This window comes from Colias philodice, chromosome 13, assembly GCF_061535455.1.
Source record: "Colias philodice isolate Cphi_HAF_F1 chromosome 13, ilColPhil1 Martin Lab GWU primary, whole genome shotgun sequence".
Taxonomy (NCBI): domain Eukaryota; kingdom Metazoa; phylum Arthropoda; class Insecta; order Lepidoptera; family Pieridae; genus Colias; species Colias philodice.
Window position 1 is genome coordinate 7103543 of NC_143098.1, and position 22864 is coordinate 7126406.

A 22864-nucleotide genomic window follows, 5' to 3' on the forward strand; every position below is an offset into this window, starting at 1 on the left:
TATTTAGAACAAATAAACAAGGAGGGACGATTATGTCAAAAACTTTGTTAGGTGGCTTTGTAGGGATAAACATTCATGAAAAGAAAGAAGTAAGTATTACCAACTGTTTTATGACTGAAAATCTTCAATTTTAACAATTGTACTGATGAATTATTCATGAAAATAATTGCAAATGTGAATCATATATTGATTATGATTATTGTAGGTTTTACATTATAAATTTGTTGTAAAACAATCGCTATTTTTATTTATCCTAAGTCCGAAGACGCCATCTAATAACTCATATACCTACCTTTTTATATCTATGCATTGTAATTGTATGATGGTTAATATAAGGTGAAGAAAAACTCACAATGAACAAATGAAAAGTATTAGCAAAACAATAGGTACAGCAACGATCAGTTAAACATATATCGCTTAATCTCTTTAGCATTCCCAGGGGATGAAGTTTCGTGGGAACTGAGCGTAATTGCTTAATTTATATGAGCACTTTAATAGACTCATTCGTATTCATTTGTAGTTTAAACTAGTCCACATTGAAAAAACCATTTGGGTAATGCTATTTATTGTTTCTAATTAAAATACTCGAGCAAATGTCGCTTTCTATAAAATGCTTTACGATTGTCCGCTTTATCTTTAGAGCTTTTTTCAATTGATAATGATAATATTATATTGCCAATAGTAACTAGAAATATAAATAAAGATTTATAAGTTATTTTAAAAGTTAAATAGTTCGGTGAAAATACAATCGCTCTACATATCTCATTAAAGAATGTGGTACATTTAGAATTTAATTGTTCAGCAAAAAAAATATTCAAATTAACCTCAAAAATTGACTGGTCCATTACAACACAATACAAAAAGTTTTAAATAACTTTAATGGCTGTAATTTGAAGTCGGGTCAAATTATCAATCATCCGTAATTGGTCATCAAACGTGACGGTACGCGGATCTTGTGCTAATCGCAGACGGATCGACTCTAGAATGAGGATTCACCGAAGGCTGCGCTGCGTCACGTCCCCACCAGCCGGCGGCTCCACGGCCAATACTTTCTCCTCGTGACACCACGATCGGAGAAACGGTTGCCGCCGTGAGTAGCACACGGGCCGCGCGCGAGACGAACGCCTTCCACCACGTACGTACTTCCGCGATCACATCACTTTCGCTACGTAAACAATTCGAACGATTCGTGTTTTCAAACATATTTCCCTCATAAGTGGCGATTCGCACGTAGTGACAGCGCCGACATGTATCACGGATAGAACGAAGAGGTGAGTCCAACCTTTCTACTTGGTCCAGTGTTAGACGATGATATTCGGTGATAAGGTGACCAAACTGCCTCGTGGTGAATGCAAGGACGCTGGCTACCTGACTCAACCGGACAGACAAAGTAGCGATGTTTTGTTTAATTATTTGAGGTTCATCTCAGTAACCTAAAGATTAATGCCTACTAATCATGAAGTGTTATCGAAGCGGACAAAAAAGGCTAAATATTATATAACTAATTTACAACAATTTGATATATTTTATGGAAAATTAGCAAATTTATAGGAATTTATGACACGCTATTCTAAAGAAAAGCTCAATTTTTCCTCAAGCCGAAAATTTTGGAGATTCTCAATTAAAACTTTTAGATGTTAAAGAACTTACTCACTAAATGCTTACATTATATTATTAAGACTTACTTTTTATTTATAGCCAACAGAATTAATATTATAAGCAATCAATCCATGTGTTACATGTGACAGTGTAATTGAACATCAATACTTTGATGAGGGGTGTTCGACAGATTACTGCATATTACAGCATATTTTGCGACTGACGTGACTTTGCTTGTAAGTTGTAACATTTGCCTTGGCTTAAATAATGCATGTAAAATAATTAAACTTCAACTGCTTCAAATACAAACTTAATTTAGAAGCCCGCATACGTTGACTTCAACATGAATTCACGCATGATAGTTCATTTCTTTCTATATAAAGTTTCGAATAAAGTAAAGCACAGTTTTTATACAATCGTAATTTTCTTTATATCGCAATTTATGCGCTTAAATTATACATATATATTACAATTATTTTTTACCGTACATCCTTACTGGAAAATCTAATGATTCATCATGGATTATCTTATATCACGACAAATATTTTTAAAATATGTTTTGCCCCCTTATTGCAAAAAACTGAAGGAAAAATTCTGGATTTTGTTATTCAATGCCTTATATCACACTCACTAGTCACTGTAAAGACTTAATAATAAATAATGAATAGGTTGTTTTAATTCTAAATTAAAACTAACCTACAATAAGACTGGCTTAGCAACCCAACAATTAAGTCATAAAGTCGTAAACTGCCCAAGCCCAATTGAAAGTAACATATGCAATCTTGATAAAAATGAATTATGTACATTCACTACAAAGTACAAGCAGAAAATTGCAATTGCAAACATGGTGCATTAAATTTGGCCCAGATCCAACCTAATGTATATACCTGCTACATCGAAACAACGCCTGCAATACCTATATTCGGTGCTCAAAGTTACGAGGGATTTGATTCAATCTCGCCATAAAACTAAATTGGATATCGATGTCTAATAATAGAGTTGCATTGCCTTCATCTGACTCACTAAACTTTAATATTTATGAGCTGCCTCCCAGACCAAGCGAAATGTAGGGTAGACATATTGTGATTTGTGTAAGCTTTTATTTTAAAAAGTCGTATGTGTAATTGAGCCATTATTAAATAACTCGATTATTGGACGAATTATTTAAAGAATATATTAGAAATAGATACAAATATAAGCATGCACTCATGTTATTCCCAAAAAATTATAATGTGTTCAGCAGATAAATTTTTATTTACACACCCTATTGTTAATCGAATGCGTGTAAATTTTGATAAACATAGCATTGTGACGACGATTCGCACGTAATTAGAGGTTCTTCAAACACAACAGTAGTTCTAAAGCGTGAAATAAACGCATTGAAGGCCGGATTCACGTATTTGTTATGTTTTAGGGTTCTCTATCAACTGTTTTTATTAATTTAAAAAAGAAAACAATCAAATAGCATCGTAGAGTATGTGAAGAAACAAGAATTAGCGTATGAAGCATATTATAGAATCACATGGGTCTGTTTTACTAAAGTTTTTCTATTTCAACCATCGAGATATATGTACTACTACTATCTCTATGATTTCAACCCAGTTCTATATAATTAGCTAATTTGAATATCGCTAAATCCTAAGAGATATAATATTTTTTTATCATCCTAAGTTCAGGGAGACCAGAAAAAGCAGCATCTGATTATCAAGTGACCAAAGGCCGTTTTATTCGTACACGCTTCTCTCAAAGAAATTGCGCAAGAAAGATTGTTGCGTAAAGATTATCCTTGATCTGCTAAAATTGTGTAGATAAAATAATATTGCTATATACGAATAATCTGTACATCGGTAAAGATTAAAGTAATTAAAAATTGCCTTTTCGTAATCTTGGGCTTTCCCACCAACACTTATAACATAATATGTACCTACTGAAGTATTTACCTACCTACAAACGCTCAATAAAGCTTATTCATATAGGTAGCACTTAGTTTGGAATTTTGTTAGGCAATTGCTTCAAACAAAACACGTAATTACACATTGATTAGTTATAGACATTTTCGAACAACCAAACATTTTAAAATATAGTACTTGATCACTAAATACAGGTATTCTATACATATAATAAATCTGTAGAAGGGTCAATTCTGAAAATATTGAAAAAATAAATAGCAGGGGGTGATACTGAATCGATACCAAACCCAAATATGTGATTAAAAAAATTTTTATCTGTCTGTCTGTCTGTCTGTATGTGAAGGCATAACGTGAAAACTAACGGTTCGATTTCGATGAAACTTGGTATAATTATACCTTATTATCCTGGGCATAATGTAATAGGTACTATTTTAAAGATAATTATTCGTTATCGGTGCTAAATTTTTTTACAATATGACAAACCAATATGTAATTTTTTATCAAATATGAAAATACACAATGGATAAAATAGACTTTTGGTCGGACAAGATTTGTAAGTGACCTTGCGCGATTTTATAGGTCAAATTCACGCACTGCTTGCTCAACAGCAATTATTTAACGTGCCGTTAATTTTTAATTACTACTTACGATTATTGATCTCATCATTATGGACATATTTGTAGAGATAATGGACTTCAACCTATGATTCATACGCATATTAGAACACTACTAGTTTAAAAATATTTTTATTAATTCCAAATAACCTCTTCTTTGCTAAACATAATTTCCAAATGGTGATAAGGTACATCCGTGCATCGTTTGTTTAAAGAATATTTGTAAGGGTTCACATATTAAAAGTGTATTTAAATCACATGCTGAATGTTAAGTTATTTAATGTTTTAGAAAAAATAACTAAACAGAAGTCTTCGAAATGCGTTCTATAAATTTTGCCTAGAGCACACAATTTTGTAAAATTAATTTAGAAAAACAACTCAGAATCCGCTATAAGTTGCACTTTATCAATCTTTAGGTACCTGATAGAAGTCAGACTCACGAAATAAATCATCGGGATAAAATTAATAAGATGGTTTTTAATCGCAGTGTAACCCAGGGTGTCTTCGTGTTTTTTTTTACATAGAGTATCTTGTATATCAAAACTGATGTCATCCACAAAAAAATATTTGTAATCATCAAATGTACCCGATAATTAATGAAATTAGAATAAACCAAACACCTATAAACAACGTTTGTAACTGTGCTTCACAAAACAAGATCTCGTATCGTATAATATAAAACTGTATTGCCAAATGTTGCTTCTCGATATTTACTTGATTACACAACAACGTTATACGATTTAGGTACAAGCACAAGAGATCACATACAAAACATTTGGAACGTCCTTGGCTGACCACTAGTCAAGAATGTGAATAAATTCTGTAGTAAATAAAATATATAAATATAGCGACTATTGTGATTTAATTAAGATGCATTTATTTAGAAGTAGTAATTACTAACCTATATTCAATCATTGTATCCATTAACGGATTAACCTATTTTAAGAACCTTATTTTAATACTTATCAAGCATAGAGCAAGAGAGAATAAGATTCCATGCATTCAACATAATATCCTTTACTTATTTACTATGTAGGCAAAGATGGTAGTCAAATACTAAGAAGTCACAAGCTACATTATTTATTTCAAGTTCGTTGCTCGAACAAGTTCATACACCTACATGGATCCTACGTATTTCTCTTTTGTGTATAAGACATTATATAGAGCCGATATTCCTATACAATGGATAGATTTCATGTGCATTCCGACTAAGAATACTTGTATCTTTCTTATTATAAAATTATAGAAAAATTAACAACGAGGTAAAACGTGAAAATAAGAATTTAACAAATCATGCTCTCACTTCATCAAGCTTATATTGTATCAAGTAGTTTCTAAATTACATAAACAGCGATCCGGTTTATCTTTGATACTAGATTAATTATACATAATTGGATATAGCCAAATAATTGCATTTCAACATTCGTATGTAGCCTTATCAGCAGTGTTTACTTCACTAAAATGTGACCCTTACTTGTAGGGTTTACCGATATTTAGAAAATCAGACTCTCCATTTTAGAAAAATAGCTGCCTCTGTTTATGGATTAAGTAAAATGTCTATACTGTTGTATACTTTTAATATTCATGTCCCTGCACATTACATTTAAGGGGACTAGAAGAGCTAAACGCGAGTTTTAATAATGCTTTAAAGTATATGATTATCTGCAGTAAAAAATCTCAGATAAATATATAATACATATTCTTCAGGAGATATACTAGTTATATGGTGTGCTGAAAACACAATACAACTTATTTTACTCGATAGAAAAAAATCAAAAAGGTACTTCTAAAAAATCTTTTGATGCTTAACTACATGCAATCATGCTGTTTTTTTCGGCAAATAATTCTACAAGCAACATACTACATACAATAAGAGTGTTTTATTTTTTAGTCAAATCAATAGATTTCGTGTTATTTTTTTCCGCCAGAATTGTTTGTTTTTGTTGTTAAATTATTTTTAGAATCCATTTTAGGTAGGTACTTACTTTAAAACTGATAAATTTGTAATTTTGTAAATTTTTGTAAATATTAAGTATGGGAAAAACAAAACCCGTCAAGAGGACTAAAAAAACGATAAAAGTTGATTGTGTGCGCGAGTCACTCAAGTTCAGCTGCGTATTTACAAACTATACATAGCCAGAACGCAACCATAGGAAACTGCTCGTGTATACTTTGTAATGCTGTTTTTAAGTTTGTTATTACAAAATATACACGAAGTTTGCGTACTGATCGTGTATACTTTGTAACACGGATGCTTGCTTCTTCGTTCCAAACTATACACGATCAGTACGCAAAATATAACTAAATATACCTACTACACCACTTACGCTTGAGCGAAATAATAAATAGGCGTAGGCAATCAAAGACTTGTAAAGCTATATCTATCTACTTTTATTCTTCTTGATTGATTCAGTAAAATATGGAATAAAAATATTATTAGGTGAGCTTAGAAAAATAAATAGGTAACAGATATAAGGGTTACCTATGGATTAGGTTAGGTTCGTGTTTTTTTTAACTACACAAAAATAGCCGTCGCCTCGCAACCGTCTTCTTCTGGACTTATTAGATTCTTACATTTTAGCACTATTGTCAATTGTAAGTCGTGCAGTATAGTCGGGAACGAAGACACAAGCATCCTCGATACAAAAAAAAATACGATCAGTACGCAACATTACATACACAATACACATGCATTTTAATAATAGATTTCAAAACAGCAATACAATAATATAAGCGCGAGCAATGGAAAGACGCCGCGCTTAACTCCGAAACATACACGATTTAGTCCGCATGCGTACTGGCGCTGTATATTTTGGAGCGCTATTCTTACTTACTTCACTACAAAGTATACGCGAGTACTTGCGTACTGCTGTTGTATAGATTGGAAGAACTTTGTGAAAAAGTTATTTCCAAACTATACGTGATTAGTTTCACACCGTTGCGTACTGGCCTTGTATAGTTTGGAAAGACGCAGTTCAGCTAGCTATTGTAGTCCTCTTAATAAATAATATTACATAATATTATAGTAATAATATATAAATTATTATAATAAAAATTAAGCGCACGTTTGGAACTTTTATTTATTTGACAAAAAAATTTCATTCCATTACAGAAAAAAATAATTTGGAAAATCCAAAAGTGCACGCCTCATAATTTTTTTTTAATAAATATTTATTAATTATTATTTTTGTTTATTTAATAACAATTAAACCACATCGAATCAGACCCTGAAAAATGAAAGGGTTCTATTCCTGAGCATACTCAAGCGTAAGAGAAAAAAAAAGACTCGATTAGTAAAGTATTTCGGTCGCTATCGTGTTAACAAGAAAAAGGATCCGCACATACAGACACACGGACGTCCAAGACAGAACTTTTTTAAACTGTTTTTTAACTAGTTTAAATAACAAAAATGACATCAAAAATATCATGAACGTTAAAAATAGTGTTTTTTCTTAATATGTGTGTGTATGTATTATCTTACAAGTGCAATGTATGATACATAGACATTTTAAGTTTGAAAAATCAGATGTTTTGCGCGAAGTGACAGTAGTACCCACCTCAACGCTTCGCTTATGAGGCGTGCAAAATACTTACATAATACTCTGCCAACCTGTAAACAGTTTAGTGGCAGATAATACTAAGATAATATTAAGATAATAATATTACGATACTAAGATAATAGATAATATTAAGATATACTAAGATAATAATATTAAGATAATACTTTGGCATTTATATCTAAAAAGTATGTCAATATCACAGTTTCAATATACTGGTCCGAGCACACCTATTTGTAGGTACTCTACTTGAGGGTACGTGAAACTAATTAAAAATAATTGCCTCAATAGCACATATACGTTTAATCACCTCAATAAATTAGTTAAAGCAATAGCCCAATATCAAGTTTCGTCCAAATATCCATAAAATGTGTAGGTACATGTATGTATGTGTCTGTTTTTATAATAAAATAATTTAAAAAAAGATATAAAGTAAAAGGTTGGTTTTGAAAGAGAACATAACCTGCAGAATGAAAATGTTAAAAAGATTTTGAAATAAATAACGTCTTCAGCATTTATTCTTATCTTTTGTTGTAGTTCATAAATTGCAGATTACCTGAAAAATATTTTTATTTTTAAATAATGTCTTAATATTTGTTACAGGTGTAACGACACATGATGATCGGAGCCTGGAGCAGCCAAGGGCTCTCGCTCCTTCTCCTAATATTGGCTGTTATAACGAAATCTTTATGCGATCCTGGTACGTATATAAGTCTAGTGTAATGTTAAAATAGAAGTCTAGTATAATATATACATAGAATTAATAATATTACTCAGACGTAAGTGTCCATTAATTTATAAGCACGTGTCTACGAAACGGTGTTGCGTGAAAAGAAATAGAATAGATAAGAAATTGCCGTATACCAAATGCCCCACCTACTTGACAAATATAAAAAAAAAAAATGTTAAACCCCTTAAAAATGTAGTTTAATTTGAGTCACATGTAAGCGAAAAAATGTATACAGCATCACAGATTTATCTTCATCTGTCTCGTTGGGCAACAAGGATGTGAACTTGTTTCAATGGCCCGTTGTCACATGCCACGAACGGTCACGAGTCAAGACTTTGATTAATATGTTGTTAAGATGTCCACAATAAACAAGTTATTGTTGGAACAACAGAACCCATGCATGCCTCAAAAATTCTAAGCATCGCCTTTTCATTTTCATTCCAAGCTCATTACGTATAAACTTGATGTTGTCCAATTTACAAAATCCATTATAACTTTGATATTGTATTACACGTGAAGAGTTGAATTTCAAAAGGCACCTCTCAAGCTGAAATCTATAGAGCATTATAAGAGCGTGGCTAAATGATTATATTAAAAACATTGTGTAGAATTTTTTATTGTTTATCTTGGATTAACTATTTATTAAAGACAATGCAAAAATATTTTAACAAGTAAGGATCTCCCTTATTAATATTTAATTAATAATGTATTTTATTTATTTAATTAAAACCGATGCATTGGAGATTTAAGTGTGGTATGTTTGTACTTACAAACCTATCAAGATGTACTAGCATTAGCAATAAAGACATGTTTATATTTGAATAAATACGCGGAAGTTAATGACGTCTATCGCGGACATAGGTAAGTATTTTCTTGTTGTCAAGCTTGAAAGTACGTATAGGATCTTCGTATTCAAATGATAAGAGTAAATATATTAGTAAGTGGGTAAAAGAAGTAAATATGAAGATTCATTCATTACCTATATTTTGATTGGTTATTATGCTATTCCCACATAAAAATCACAATTATCTAAAACTTTGATAAATTTTTTCTAATAAGTAATATGATGTTTTTTGTCGTAACAAAACATAATTATAAGAAATTGATATTTGTGTAGTTCATAAACCAGAACAAAAAATAAGTTGGACATAATAATATGTGTTATATTTATATAAAAACTTAATATCATGTAGATTAAAAATAACGTCTAATCAACCAAATGCATGCAGCTTTAAGTAACGACACGTCATCCTTGACTCTTCACTTCCTAGTATCCAATGCAAAAATAAACTTACAATATATTTTCATAATTTTTGATATCCAAATGCCAAATCGTAAAGTCGGCAACTAAAACCGTTTGAAATTGGTAATTACTTCTCATATACTTTTTTGTTCTTGTCCTTATCTTGTCCTGCAAATTAACAATTAAGTATGCATGTATTAAACCACCACGAAACATCATCCATCGACCATCTAAGTATATCTATATGACACACCAGTATATTATAACCTGTACTTACAACAGCACACCTACTCCAATATACATAAAAGTATATAAGTCAATAAAGCTCACAATGGATAATGTTAACAATATAATTAACGCATCAGTAGCTAAGCAGTTACGAAGCATGACATTTGCATCACGAAATCACGAAACTTGCTCGTACATTTCCCCCGCCCTTCAGAACTTCCGCTAACGATAAAGTCAAGGCAATAACAAATTTTATAATTACATGCACTGTATTTGGAAGTGCATTACGTTGATAGTATCTTAAGTTCATGATTGAAAATAATTTGTATCTGTTCAAATAACTGATGAAGAAACTTACTTGCCTGGTTGAATTGAAAATCGGTGGACTGATGTTTTGTTAAACTACCCACATTTATAATGAATAAAATATTATTCAACATTAGACGTGTCACGTGATCGAAGTCTTGCCATTTCCATGTATTCCATATTATATTATTATAAAGGCAAATAAAATGTTCCATTTTTGAAAGTAGTGGAATTGTATTTATTGTATTTATTTCTCTTCCTGTCAATGAGAATAAAATATTTTGATGAGTTTGTTTATTATGTTTAAATACTTCTTTTTATGGACCTTATATGTTTACTTGCACACCTTCATAATAATGAAATCATATTTAGTCTCAAAACTTTTTCAGATCAGAGTAAAGTTATAATTTTGAAATCTCATTTAGCACTATGCTAATGAAAGTGACAAAATGATGAATCACCTGTACCATAAGTAGCCCGCACTTTAGCTACAGTGAAAGCCTGTTGAAGGACAACCAAGTTATAATGAGTTTATGCACACGTAGTTTTTTATAGAGGAAAATAGGTAACTATTAATGATAATATCAAGTATTAATAAAATTGTTTTGTTTCATAAAATATTATTAGCTAAGTTAATGTAAGTTGCTAGCGGAGAAAGTTTGTAATATAATATGTATTGAACTATTGACAATATTCATTGAGTAACAAATTGAACACTCTAGACTAGTCTAAATCTATAGAAACTATGTACATATTTACATAGTTATTATTTAGGTTCGTAGACACTTCATTATAATATGACTAAACCTTTCGAAAAATTACATCACAATCATTGAAAAAAAATACATCTTAATAATGATTTGATTATGTTAATAAATTCCATCAATCTGCTTAAAAAAAATTTACACGTTAACTCGAATGTTTCTTATTAAAAATTATAATAAATCATCTTATGAATGATGCTGTTAAAGTTACACGCCCTTGTAAACTCGCTTTCTATGCGATTTTAATGGTCTCAGTGAAAGTCGCACACTACACTTATCTTTGTTTATAGTTTCATCATAAAGCTTTACTAGACTATAACAGCTAGGGTCCTTTCTACTTTCAATTATTATCAATGAATATATTAAGCCAACTTACTCAGGTCTCAGTAACAATATAATGAACGTAAGTAGAACTCATCTACAAAAAAACACTGTTGCGTATGAACATTTTTAAAGATGCTAAAAATAATACTCATTGTACGGAACGTGTAACAGAATGTAAAACATGTAAATAATTTGTGTTAATTTAATTATTTTATAAGATATTAATGCTATTCTTTCGAATATTTTTATTAGGTTCATAACAAAAACTCTACGTTGTATAATTTATACAAAAAATAAAAATGAAATACATTTTAAATCCTATCCGAATTAAAAAATAATTAAAAATTCATTACAATTTTAAATTATTTTGCCATATTATTAAAATAAATATTTAATTACAAACAACTCATTCAAAATAGGCGTACTGCAATAGCCCATCATATCTCTATTGAACATCATAATTGTTCAAAATACAAAGGCTTCAACTTACAAGTGCCGAGTACGGAACTAAAGGCGGATACGAATGACAAATTGTCCAATGAACAAAAACTACAAGATTTAATAGCCCGTGTAGGTTGCAAAGGATGCTGTGCTAATGTTTCGTTACCTCCGCAATCATTAAGTGCTGGATTGTGATCATCATTTATTTTTTTATTATATTTCTAGGAACAAAACTTTTTTTATTCTATTACGTATCCTCAATGTATGAATACAATATGAAGTTATCAAGCTGATGTAAAGAAATAACTTATTATAAGGAATGCATAAAATTATTATTATTAAGTGATTATTATTGATATTATCTTCATAAACATGCAAGTTATGCAATTCATATGTCAACATCTTTAAAGGCCATACTACTCCGATTTATAAAGGCTTTACATTACGGTTGAAAGTGCTAATAATAAAAATAATAAAATAAACTAGTAATAAAAATTTTGGTAAGTATAGGAATTTATATAAATTACCTACAAATAATCGTATCATGCGGCTTTAATCCACAAAAATTTGACTGAGCAATGTTAAAGCTTGAAGTTGTGTTATTGCATTTTCTTTTTTATTACATTGATTCCCATACATTAGCGAATACTAACAAAAACATAAATAAATATTTAAAATAAACATACCTACTGTTAATGATATACTTATTTACAGTTACCCAAAAATAGACATCTCAATTGCTCAGATTGATTAATTAAGTTCAAAAAAATTCATAAAGCTATTAACAAATCGTGTCCACAGAGCGTGATGTAATCTAATTTTCCTACAAAAACTCATCAGCAAAAAGTGATGATGCGAGTCTGAATAATTGAAAATACCGGACTTGCTTTTTTAACCATATCATGTGCTTTTTTTACTTAATTATTGAAGTAGGTTAGATTTAACGCATTAAATTCATCCACGACCAGGCTATGACTAAGATATTTTTTATTATATCTATTTATAATCCATATCCATTTGAAATAGCATTTTATTAACTACACCGGTGCTCTATAAATTATGCTATCATGAACATAATATTACATACTATAATGTTATCATTTTAAATGCATGTTTGTTTTACTGTAACCTACTTTTGTTCTGCCAATAAGTTTAGTTTATTGAAGGTGCAAGTTTATTCATTTATCTCATATAGATAAAGGTTCAGTATTTATTTATGAATTTATGTTAAATTGTAGTTTAATCATACTTTTAATAAATAATTCAATACAATAAATAGTCTTATTTTTGCAAAAGCAACCACAGTCTATGTTCCACAATGCTTAATCAAACTATTTATGATACGAAAGCTTCGATCATCCATAGTCCATACATAATAGTATTCGAAGCTAATATTTCGTAACTAGATCGCTCCGTAGTCATGTCTGTCTGTCACACCCACCACATGTCAATTCGTACCATTGACAAGTAATATCATTAACCAACTTTCCTTTGTGTTACAATCTCTATCTAACATCTTTATCTTCTATTTTCAATGAATTGAATGGACCGTTTATTAGAACTTGAACATGAAACTTACTTAATATATCAACAATAATCGTTAGTTCTTCATAAAATATGATTCTTAGAAGAATTTGACTGTATTATATTACAAGATTGTCAATTAAGAATTTTTTTAATATGGCACCTTTTATGAAAATAACAATATGCACAGATTTCTTTAGGTCTTCCAAAAACGATTACTATGTATTATCCTGTTTGGATGTAGTATTCTGAAGAATAAAAACTGATGAGAAAAATGCCCATTGACGTAGCATGAATAACTCTGCAATATGAATATCTTTTATCTATAAAATAAATGGTATAAAATTATAAACACTTATATCTAACCCTGGTGAGCTAAATATTTTCTAATTTTAATTTCAAAGCAGCACATGCACATGTATCATTAAAGGTAATAAATATGTAAGAATATTTTTTTGCACAGAATAAAAAACTTAAAGCTTGTCTCCATTTAATACAATTTTATCGAGCCATACAACAATTCGCATGTATTTTTAATTGCTCATGAAACAAACATGGACACTTGTTTGAGACTGCAGGTGCATTGCATCCGCTTCTAATGCTACACAAACCATATTTTATTAGTTAACAATAACCGTAGCGAATCGTGACTTCGCGAGTATCGAGATCATCCATTCTACGAAACATAACTAACTCCCAGACAGGTATATTAATTCAGAACCAACGCAATTTTTTTACTTATTTATTATGTAAATTCTACCTTTGAGACGACTAGTACATCTATACTTTATATTTAAAACACATTTTGCCAGCTTTATAATAACGTTAAGATAACGAAAATTAAGCAATACTAATTAAAAATATTAAGCGAGCACTCATTTGGCCAACATGGTGGATTACGGGCTCCCGAAAGCTCCCGGGCTTACGGGAGGCCAGTGTCCCAGAAGAGGAAACATTATGGGCTGATGATGATGATGCTGAAAAAAAAACTATTTTATATGTATTACGTAACTCTTACAATGTAATCTTATCAGTTGCAAGCATGCTTATAAGTTGTACAAATTAAAGCTTATACATATTTGCATCTAGTTCACACTTTTATTAAAATAGTCCATTGAAAATTTCAGCACTATATTACTCATTCGGTCCTCGTTGATTTATTTATGTTCATTATAATCTAAATATAAGATAGAAATATAATAGCGTGTACAAGAAGGCATCACGGTTAAAGCTTCACAAGGCCTCTATAGGATTGTCAGCGCACGTAACTAGTACACAAAACATTCGTACGATGAAATCATACAATCTATGACAAATATGGAACAGTGATCGCTTATGGAGATGTTTGCATGACAAAGTGGACCAACAGGCCCTTTACCTCTCAATTATTTTGTATCTCAGATCATATATGAATATATTATAGTACCTAATGATGGTCGGTTTTTTAATTCAGACTTCATTTGATTAAGGTTTGACAAAGCTTGTGTCGCATACAAGAAGCTTTTAAAAATAGTTTCAGACGATTTTTTTAATATACTTATTATTAAAGATATTTAGATACATGATATTAAACTCGGTCACAACGCCAAATGGTCAAACAGAATTGATCAATTGTTAGAAACTAACAATACGAAATAATTTAAAATTGAAATGTTCTGTTTCTGGTATATTCTTATTGTTTTAAAAAATATATAAGTAATATTTTTGGTACAGGTGTGATTTTTAATTAAAATAAATAATTTTTTGCAGAGGTTTACTACGAGAAACAGCGCTACGATGGCTGGTTCAACAACAGAGCATACCCCGATTGGGGATCAGTTGGTAAGTGTAAAATTTAAATTACAAAGTTTTTCATAAAAATTCTGGCTAAAAAGATTTATCTTAGTAATATTTTTTTTTTTCATTTTTGTGTTTTGATAAACGAACATCATATTTACTAGCTATGCAAACATTCATATTATGTTTATAATAAAGTAGAATACAGAAATTGTGACCAAAATAATATCAAGTCGAATCATAAATTGTGATCTACTGTACCGATTGCATGTGTTAATTAAGATATCATAAGTTGTATTAAGCAATTCATTATGTAAACATTACAGAAAACTATTAAAAGTGTCATTAATTACTAAGAAACCATAAAGTAGCTAAACGCTATCAAATTAACTCTCCAATTTGCATGTCATATGAGGCTTGATCATGTTTATTCTCCTTGTATAATATTGGTAATCACCATACTTAATTAGTAACATTACACACACGTTTCTATAGCTCAAGTATTTTTATTTTATTTCACTCAATTTCATTATAATTAGCTGCCGGAAACTACTGTTTATCTATAGAGGTTACAATTCAGAATTATTATTCCAGTTGTAAATAAATAAATAAATCTAAATGTCGGCACATTTAATTCCAATGACATTTTTCTAACAGTAATAAATTACGAACTAAAAAGGCACGACACACTGACAGACAGACCGTGCTATTGGTAGAGACAGGTCAAGTTTCGGCCGCAATATGTAACATTATCAGATCGTATGTGGCATTGATTCGAAAACTTTTAACTCCACATCCCATTGCGGTTGTTAATACTCGTAAATAAAAATAAATTTAACCCAAATACTTATCATTCATTATTTAATTCATTATGTCATTATTTAATTAAAATTAATCCAAACATGTAAAACTGGAATAATTAAAAAATTAATCATACTTTTAAACGCGTTACAGGCATATTATAATGTATAAAATATATCACTCAGATAAATCTTATTCATAAATACATATTACATAATATTATAATTATATTATTATGGCTTGATAGAACGATAGACATCAACGCGTACTTGTAAACGTTAAACATTAAAATATGTTCGAAATTAACTTATAAAAGTATGTTATTTTTAGGAAACTCGCTATAATGTTTTATATGAAGACATTTCTGTATTAAAGTAATTCATTAAATGTTTTTTTATTTATAAATTCAAACAATAACAATCAAGCAATGTTAGCAAATTAATAATTTATTTTTAGATAATCGCATAGTTTAAACATTTACACCTACAACATACGTGATTTATTTCATATTTATTATAAATTGTGACCTACTTATTTTTCTTTGCGATCCGCTACAATATTTAAACACGAAATCTCCGCATTGGAAAGTATAGAAACGTCTTCAATAACAGACAATCCATCATTGATTGCAGATGTTAGATAAATCAAAAATATCAATCAACATGAGCTACAACAGCTATTCGTTATCTAAATTTTTAATCTTTATCGCTGTTATTCTAAAACTTCCTCGCTTATTAGAGTCCTCAATAATTAGAGTATATATTTTATTCAGGTTCATATTACATTTCAATTTGATAATTAGATAAAAAAATTCACCCTTTTAGTTTTAAGGCACATAACAACGTAATAAATAAATTACAAGGAGCGTTTTAGTTCTTCAACCGTTCTGTACAAAACTATAATTGAACAAGAGTTTCATCAACACAAACATATAACACACATAGATGTCATAAACCAGTAAATTTTCTCATCGTTCTTAATTCGTTGTTCACGTCGATGCAATGTATCGCTTCTTGCGCAAGCGCAGAATCATGCTCACGGTTGAAGTATTTGCTAGACCACCTTTGTGCTATCAATCACGATTCATCCAACATTTATTTTACTTAATGATCGCTGCTCTCTATAATTTGTGCATTCAATTGAATATACAATAATGCAATAGACAATTTTCGATTAGGTATGTCACACGTGTGAATTACATTTAGGTGAAAGCGATAGTAATTTTCGAGTGAGAAAAAATTTCCTATGATAATAATTTTAGAAATGAATAACGTCATTAAATAGTTATGTACTTATGTCAAATATGGGTAAAGAGCTGTGTAGCATTTACCTAAATTAGACGCCAAAAGACGAAATATAAAATTTCTAACTGCTTTTATGCATACTTCTAACTCTGACTTACTCGTACCTAAAAAATTAGTACTAATTAGTTTCTGCAATTGCATTATATCTTGTGTGTGTGTGTGTCTTAAATGTAAATGGACGATAAAAGTACCTAAAGTACCTAAGACAAATAATTGTTCTATTTTATAAAGAAATTTACTAATTAGGTACTAATTATTATATTTAGTAGTATACAATTAATATTTATTAATGGTGCAGGCAGTCGACTTACACGTAAGACACCGGCATCATATGCAGATGGAGTTTACATGATGGCTGGCACAGACAGGCCCGGGGCTCGAGCCTTGTCCAAGTTATTTATGAGAGGGCAAGACGGATTACCCTCACTAGCCAATAGAACAGCTCTATTAGCTTTTTTCGGTAAGATTAAACAATTTTTCTAATTATTTTGTATCGTAAGTGTTGAACACTATAAGGTTAATGTTATGTGAAAATGTGACCAAATGCATAACGCATGCTTGACTCGGACTGAGTATTACGCACCATGATAACCTGACTCAGCACTATCATATCAATTTTTTATCATAGTATACAGCACACCACAAAGTTACAAAATGAAGTACCAAATTAAAATTGACGTCTAATATAATGTTTTGAAATGATTATAATACCTTGTAAATTGCAGGTCAGATAGTAACAGGCGAAATAGTGATGGCATCAGAATCCGGGTGTCCGATAGAACAACATCGGATTCCCGTGGACAAATGTGATCATATGTATGACCCAGAGTGTAAGGGTGCCAAATACATGCCTTTTCATAGAGCTGCTTATGACAGGAACACGGGACAGAGCCCTAATAGCCCAAGAGAACAGGTATGGCGTAAAAATATTGTTCATTTTTATTATTTCCTTTGAGAAAAACACATTTTTGTGTAAATAACGTCATTAAGTCGCATTAAAATAACAACAATCTTCATGTATGTATTATAATATTGAATTTAAAGATACTTTAAGCCTATAAAACGAAATGTGAATTAAATGAAAAAGATCAATCCAGGCGTTTAGATAAATACGTGTTATGAGTGGAAATGGTTGCAAAAAATCAGAGGCAAGTTCCGCCCATTAGTATTCAGAATGACCTAATATATCATCCGTCGGCATCGCGCTACATTAACTTTGAGATAACAGATAAGGATAGAGTTAAGGCTCATTTAAACTACCTATTATTTATAACTTTTTATATTATATTATATAAATGCTACAAGCATTTTATATACATATAATATTATGTTAAACAATATCCAAAGCTAAGTTATATAAAATATAAGTAGTTTTGTGGATGCCCACTTTCACGACATGTTGACCTTTAAATACTCCGTCTCGTATCCCACGAGAATAAAAGTATTTAGAATTCCCTTAATTAAATCGTTATTATCATGTTTTTGTAAAGGTAGTTGTGTCATAAAATGTAAGAAAGGTATATAGTACTATTCGTTCAACCTTCTTCTACGCCTTTTGTTCTGTTCTTGATTCCTTGGTGTATGAACTGTCGAAATTGAATCTGGTGTTATATTTATTATTTGTTCGTCTGTAGATATTTGATGTGGCTGTAATCGATTGACTGGTTCGTCTGTTTGTGATGTGTGATGTATGTTCATTTGTTGAGATGTATGTGTTGATAGTGAAATGGAAAGCGTCGCGGGATAGAGTGGGGGTTGACCGACCAATTGGATGACCTGGACTACGCTGACGACCTGTGTCTGCTTAGCCATAAGCGCGTTGACATGCAGTCCAAACTAAACGATCTCCAACGTGAAGCTGCCCTGTGTGGACTCAAAATTAATATCCTAAAGACCCAGGAAATGCGCACTGAGGGAACAAATCAGCAACCGCTGACGCTGGGACCAGAGCAAATAAAGCGTGTCCAGCAATTCACGTATCTTGGCAGTGTTGTGTACAATACTGGAGGTACCGAAGAGGACATCACTTCGAGAATCGCCAAAGCTAGGGCAACCTTCGCGCAGCTACGACCCATATGGCAGTCGGAAGTGCTAACACGTGGAGTGAAATTTACAATATTTCGCTCCAACGTTAAGAGTGTCCTCTTATATGGGAGTGAAACGTGGAGAGTCACCAAAGATATCTCGCAGAAAATTCAGGTCTTTGTCAACCGCTGCCTCCGACAAATTCTGAGAATTCACTGGCCTGAAAAGATCTCCAATGACCAACTATTGGAACGCTGTCACGAGACACCGATTTTCCGCCAAATCTTACGCCGTAAATGGACATGGATTGGCCACACTCTTAGAAGGGACACCTTACATATACCCAGGCAAGCCCTGGAGTGGACTCCGCAAGGAAAAAGAAAACGTGGCCGACCTAGACAATCCTGGCGTCGGCGATCGGTTTGACGTGGCCGGAGCTGAAGAGCGTAGCCCAAGACCGAACGCGATGGCGGCGCACTGTGGACGCCCTCTGCCCCACATAGGGGCCATAGGACCTTAAGTCAAGTAAGTCATGTGTTGATAGTCCTATACTTTGTGTGTTATGATTTACTGCTGTGTTTATAAATACGTTATCGCCAAGTACTTTACTTAATATAATTGATGAATGTATGTATGGCTGCTTGTTTTTGAAGAATGCTGATGTCAATAAACGTATCTAATTTATCTATATATTTTATGATGTTTTTAGCTACTACCCCTGTGGCTTCTATGACAATCGGAATGACCGTTGTTTGAGTTTTCCACAAACGACTTACTTCAGTCTTGAGTAGTTGATATTTACTTAACTTTTCCATCTCTTTCGGTCCTATGTTGTAGTCTATAGGTACTGTTATATCTATCAAATATGTTTTGTTGTTAATTTTATCTATATATATTAAGTCGGGTCTATTGTGTGTGATTGTGACATCAGTTTGAACAGGCATTTCCCAAAGAATTTTAGCGGTGTCATTTTCTTTTACTTGTAAATATTAGTATATTATTATTTAGTATGTTATTTATATAAAATAATATATTTATTTTATAAGTACATATTTATAGATTCAGTATACTTCTGAATAGGCTATTTGCATAGTATTATATCATCTGTAGCCGTGTACAATTAAATACAAAAGTTTTTATATTATATTCTATTTTATAAATAAGTTTGATTATTATGCACATATTCAATAAACATCGTAATTACGTAATCGTTTTACAATAAATGTCAGTAATTGCAATTATCATCATCATTACATCACATCCTTGGCAGTTGTATCTAATAATATGTACATAAAAAATCCAATTAAGTCATTAGAAAACCTCTTTCAAGTTCTTTTCTCTCTATTTTCTTTAAATTTTTATGGCTTCAACATGTATTATTAAGGAATAATTGGCATATAAATACACTTAATTCCAATAGAATTATGTGCACTAGTTTCTCGGTTAATCGCTTAATTCATTTGACACATGGTATTAAATTAATGCATAACATACACCAGTTGTCGATGCTTGACAATCGAAGGTCGAAATGCGAGCAATAAAATTTAATAGCACCTTCTAACCTAGATCTCACCCGCAAGCTGCATACATTACAAACGAATATGTCCTGAGGTGCTGTGTAAGAAGATCTGATACCATTTGTATGACTTAAAATATTTTATTCACTCTTATTTAAATTTCAAATTATGAGGGATTAGAATTACGTGGCATCTTTATACGCATTGCTTTAACTTGTACGCACTTCTATTAGAACTCGGTATGCATTCTTTAAATTACAGTATAATTCACCGTCATTATAGTAAAATTCAAGAGACAACTTTGGTATCGTTTAATCGATTCGATTCGATATAAATTCAATGGAAGACCACTGTACATACCCACTGTTATTAAAATAACGCTTATAAAATCCAGGTAGGTATATTGAATAAAAATATATTATTGATTGTGCCTAGTCTATCATCAGATTTGTGAAATGTGTTGATGAAATTCAGATCAATACAAAAGAAAACCTTATTGTATACTCCGAAGAAATTGGGAATTAAGATAAGAACATAATTTATAAATACATTGGCCAAACATTTCAAGCTTTTAAAAACAAGAACGCAATATACGTATCACATAATTCGTATTTCATAATTCCCTTTACCTTTTATGATAATTCTACATCAACATAATATGTTAAAGTCGTAAAAACTTACTGAGCACGCTAATTTACAACTTTCAAATAGACTACAAAGTTAACTTTGCGTAAACGGACACCATAATAATATAATACGTGAGGTCAATTCAATTTAATGAATATCACCTGAAATTTTAACAACTTGAGACTAATTTATTTATCCACTTTTTTGTGTGTTTGCGTTTAAGTAATCATATCAGGGTTCTTATATCACTGCTAAAAATCGTACTGGTATCACAAGATTATCGTATTCAATTATAAAATTTAATTGCAACAGTATCTTTCACTTATTACCACTTCTTATTTGTTCTAGATTAACCAAATAACATCTTGGATCGACGGCAGCTTCGTCTACAGCACGAGCGAGGCCTGGGTGAATGCAATGAGGTCATTTCAGGTGCCACCCTGCAGCCACGCCTGCCTCTTTGTGTACATTCATATAACTACAATATATCACTCATATTACACACGACAAACGTGACTGACATAATTAGTGGAACAATGTTGTCAGTCGCTTGAAGGAATAATAGTTTTTGTGAAATTATCCTAATTCTCATTTAACAAAGAACTAAGTTAAGTTTTTTCCAAGCAAGCAATATTTAAATCTAATCATCATGTTATTGCCAATGATTATATGCTTTAAAAACTTAGAAATAAATACACATATACATAATTCAACTAGCCGTAAAGTAGTAGACGAACAATGTAAATATTTTAATAATAAAATGTGTATATTATAGAATGGAAGCTTAGCAAGTGAAGGTGGATTACCATTACGCAACAAAAAGCGCGTACCGCTCTTCAATAACCCAGTGCCCCATTATATGAGAATGCTTAGCGCAGAACGATTATTTTGTAAGTATATATTAACCCATTGACCACCGTAAGCCCCGATCGGGGCGCGACACAATAGATTTTCTATTGTGTCTGTGATTCCGAGGACTGATGGAATAACTAATAAAAAGTTTATCCATATGGTAATTTAATTTAATAGTCACGTTAGCTTATAATTTCAAAAGATATGTTGCTAAACGCGAATGAGGTTCGAAATGTTTAGGTACTGTTGTAAAAATGCAAGATCAAAAGCTCCTTGAGCCTTCTTTAATTTTCAGCTTAATATTTATTTTATTAAGAAACCGCAGCTTTTAAAAACAATATATAAGCTAAACACATAACTAATGGTTATATATTTTCAAGTATTAGGAGACCCAAGAACAAATCAGAATCCAGCTATGGTTACGTTCGGAATATTGCTGATGCGATGGCACAATGTAGTAGCCGCAAGAATACACAAACAGCATCAGGATTGGACTGACGAACAGCTGTTTCAAAGGGCAAGACGTATTGTTATAGCCAGCTTACAGGTAAATAAAATAAAATGAAAATCATTTATTGAGTTATACAGTTAGTCTTCTTAAACGATTTACATTAATTATGCTCTGTTTAGTTTTACCAATGTGAAATTTTTCATATTTTCGTTCCGTTTATATAAACAATATTATTCTGCAAATACGCTACTGTCTATAGTGTTGTTATTAG

General features: G+C 31.2%; 1 protein-coding gene across 1 annotated transcript in view; it reads left to right on the forward strand.

Annotated features, from left to right (window-relative positions):
* The first annotated feature begins 1087 nt into the window (after positions 1 to 1087).
* The window catches only part of Duox (dual oxidase), a 34903-nt gene continuing 13126 nt past the window's right edge, over positions 1088 to 22864 (forward strand). The window contains exons 1-8 of the mRNA XM_089702478.1: positions 1088 to 1271; positions 8284 to 8380; positions 14990 to 15061; positions 17420 to 17581; positions 17847 to 18034; positions 21639 to 21722; positions 22066 to 22180; positions 22523 to 22689. Of these exons, the coding sequence (XP_089558604.1) occupies positions 8296 to 8380; positions 14990 to 15061; positions 17420 to 17581; positions 17847 to 18034; positions 21639 to 21722; positions 22066 to 22180; positions 22523 to 22689 (873 nt within the window). The 5' untranslated portion in view covers positions 1088 to 1271; positions 8284 to 8295. The remainder of the gene's footprint in view (positions 1272 to 8283; positions 8381 to 14989; positions 15062 to 17419; positions 17582 to 17846; positions 18035 to 21638; positions 21723 to 22065; positions 22181 to 22522; positions 22690 to 22864) is intronic.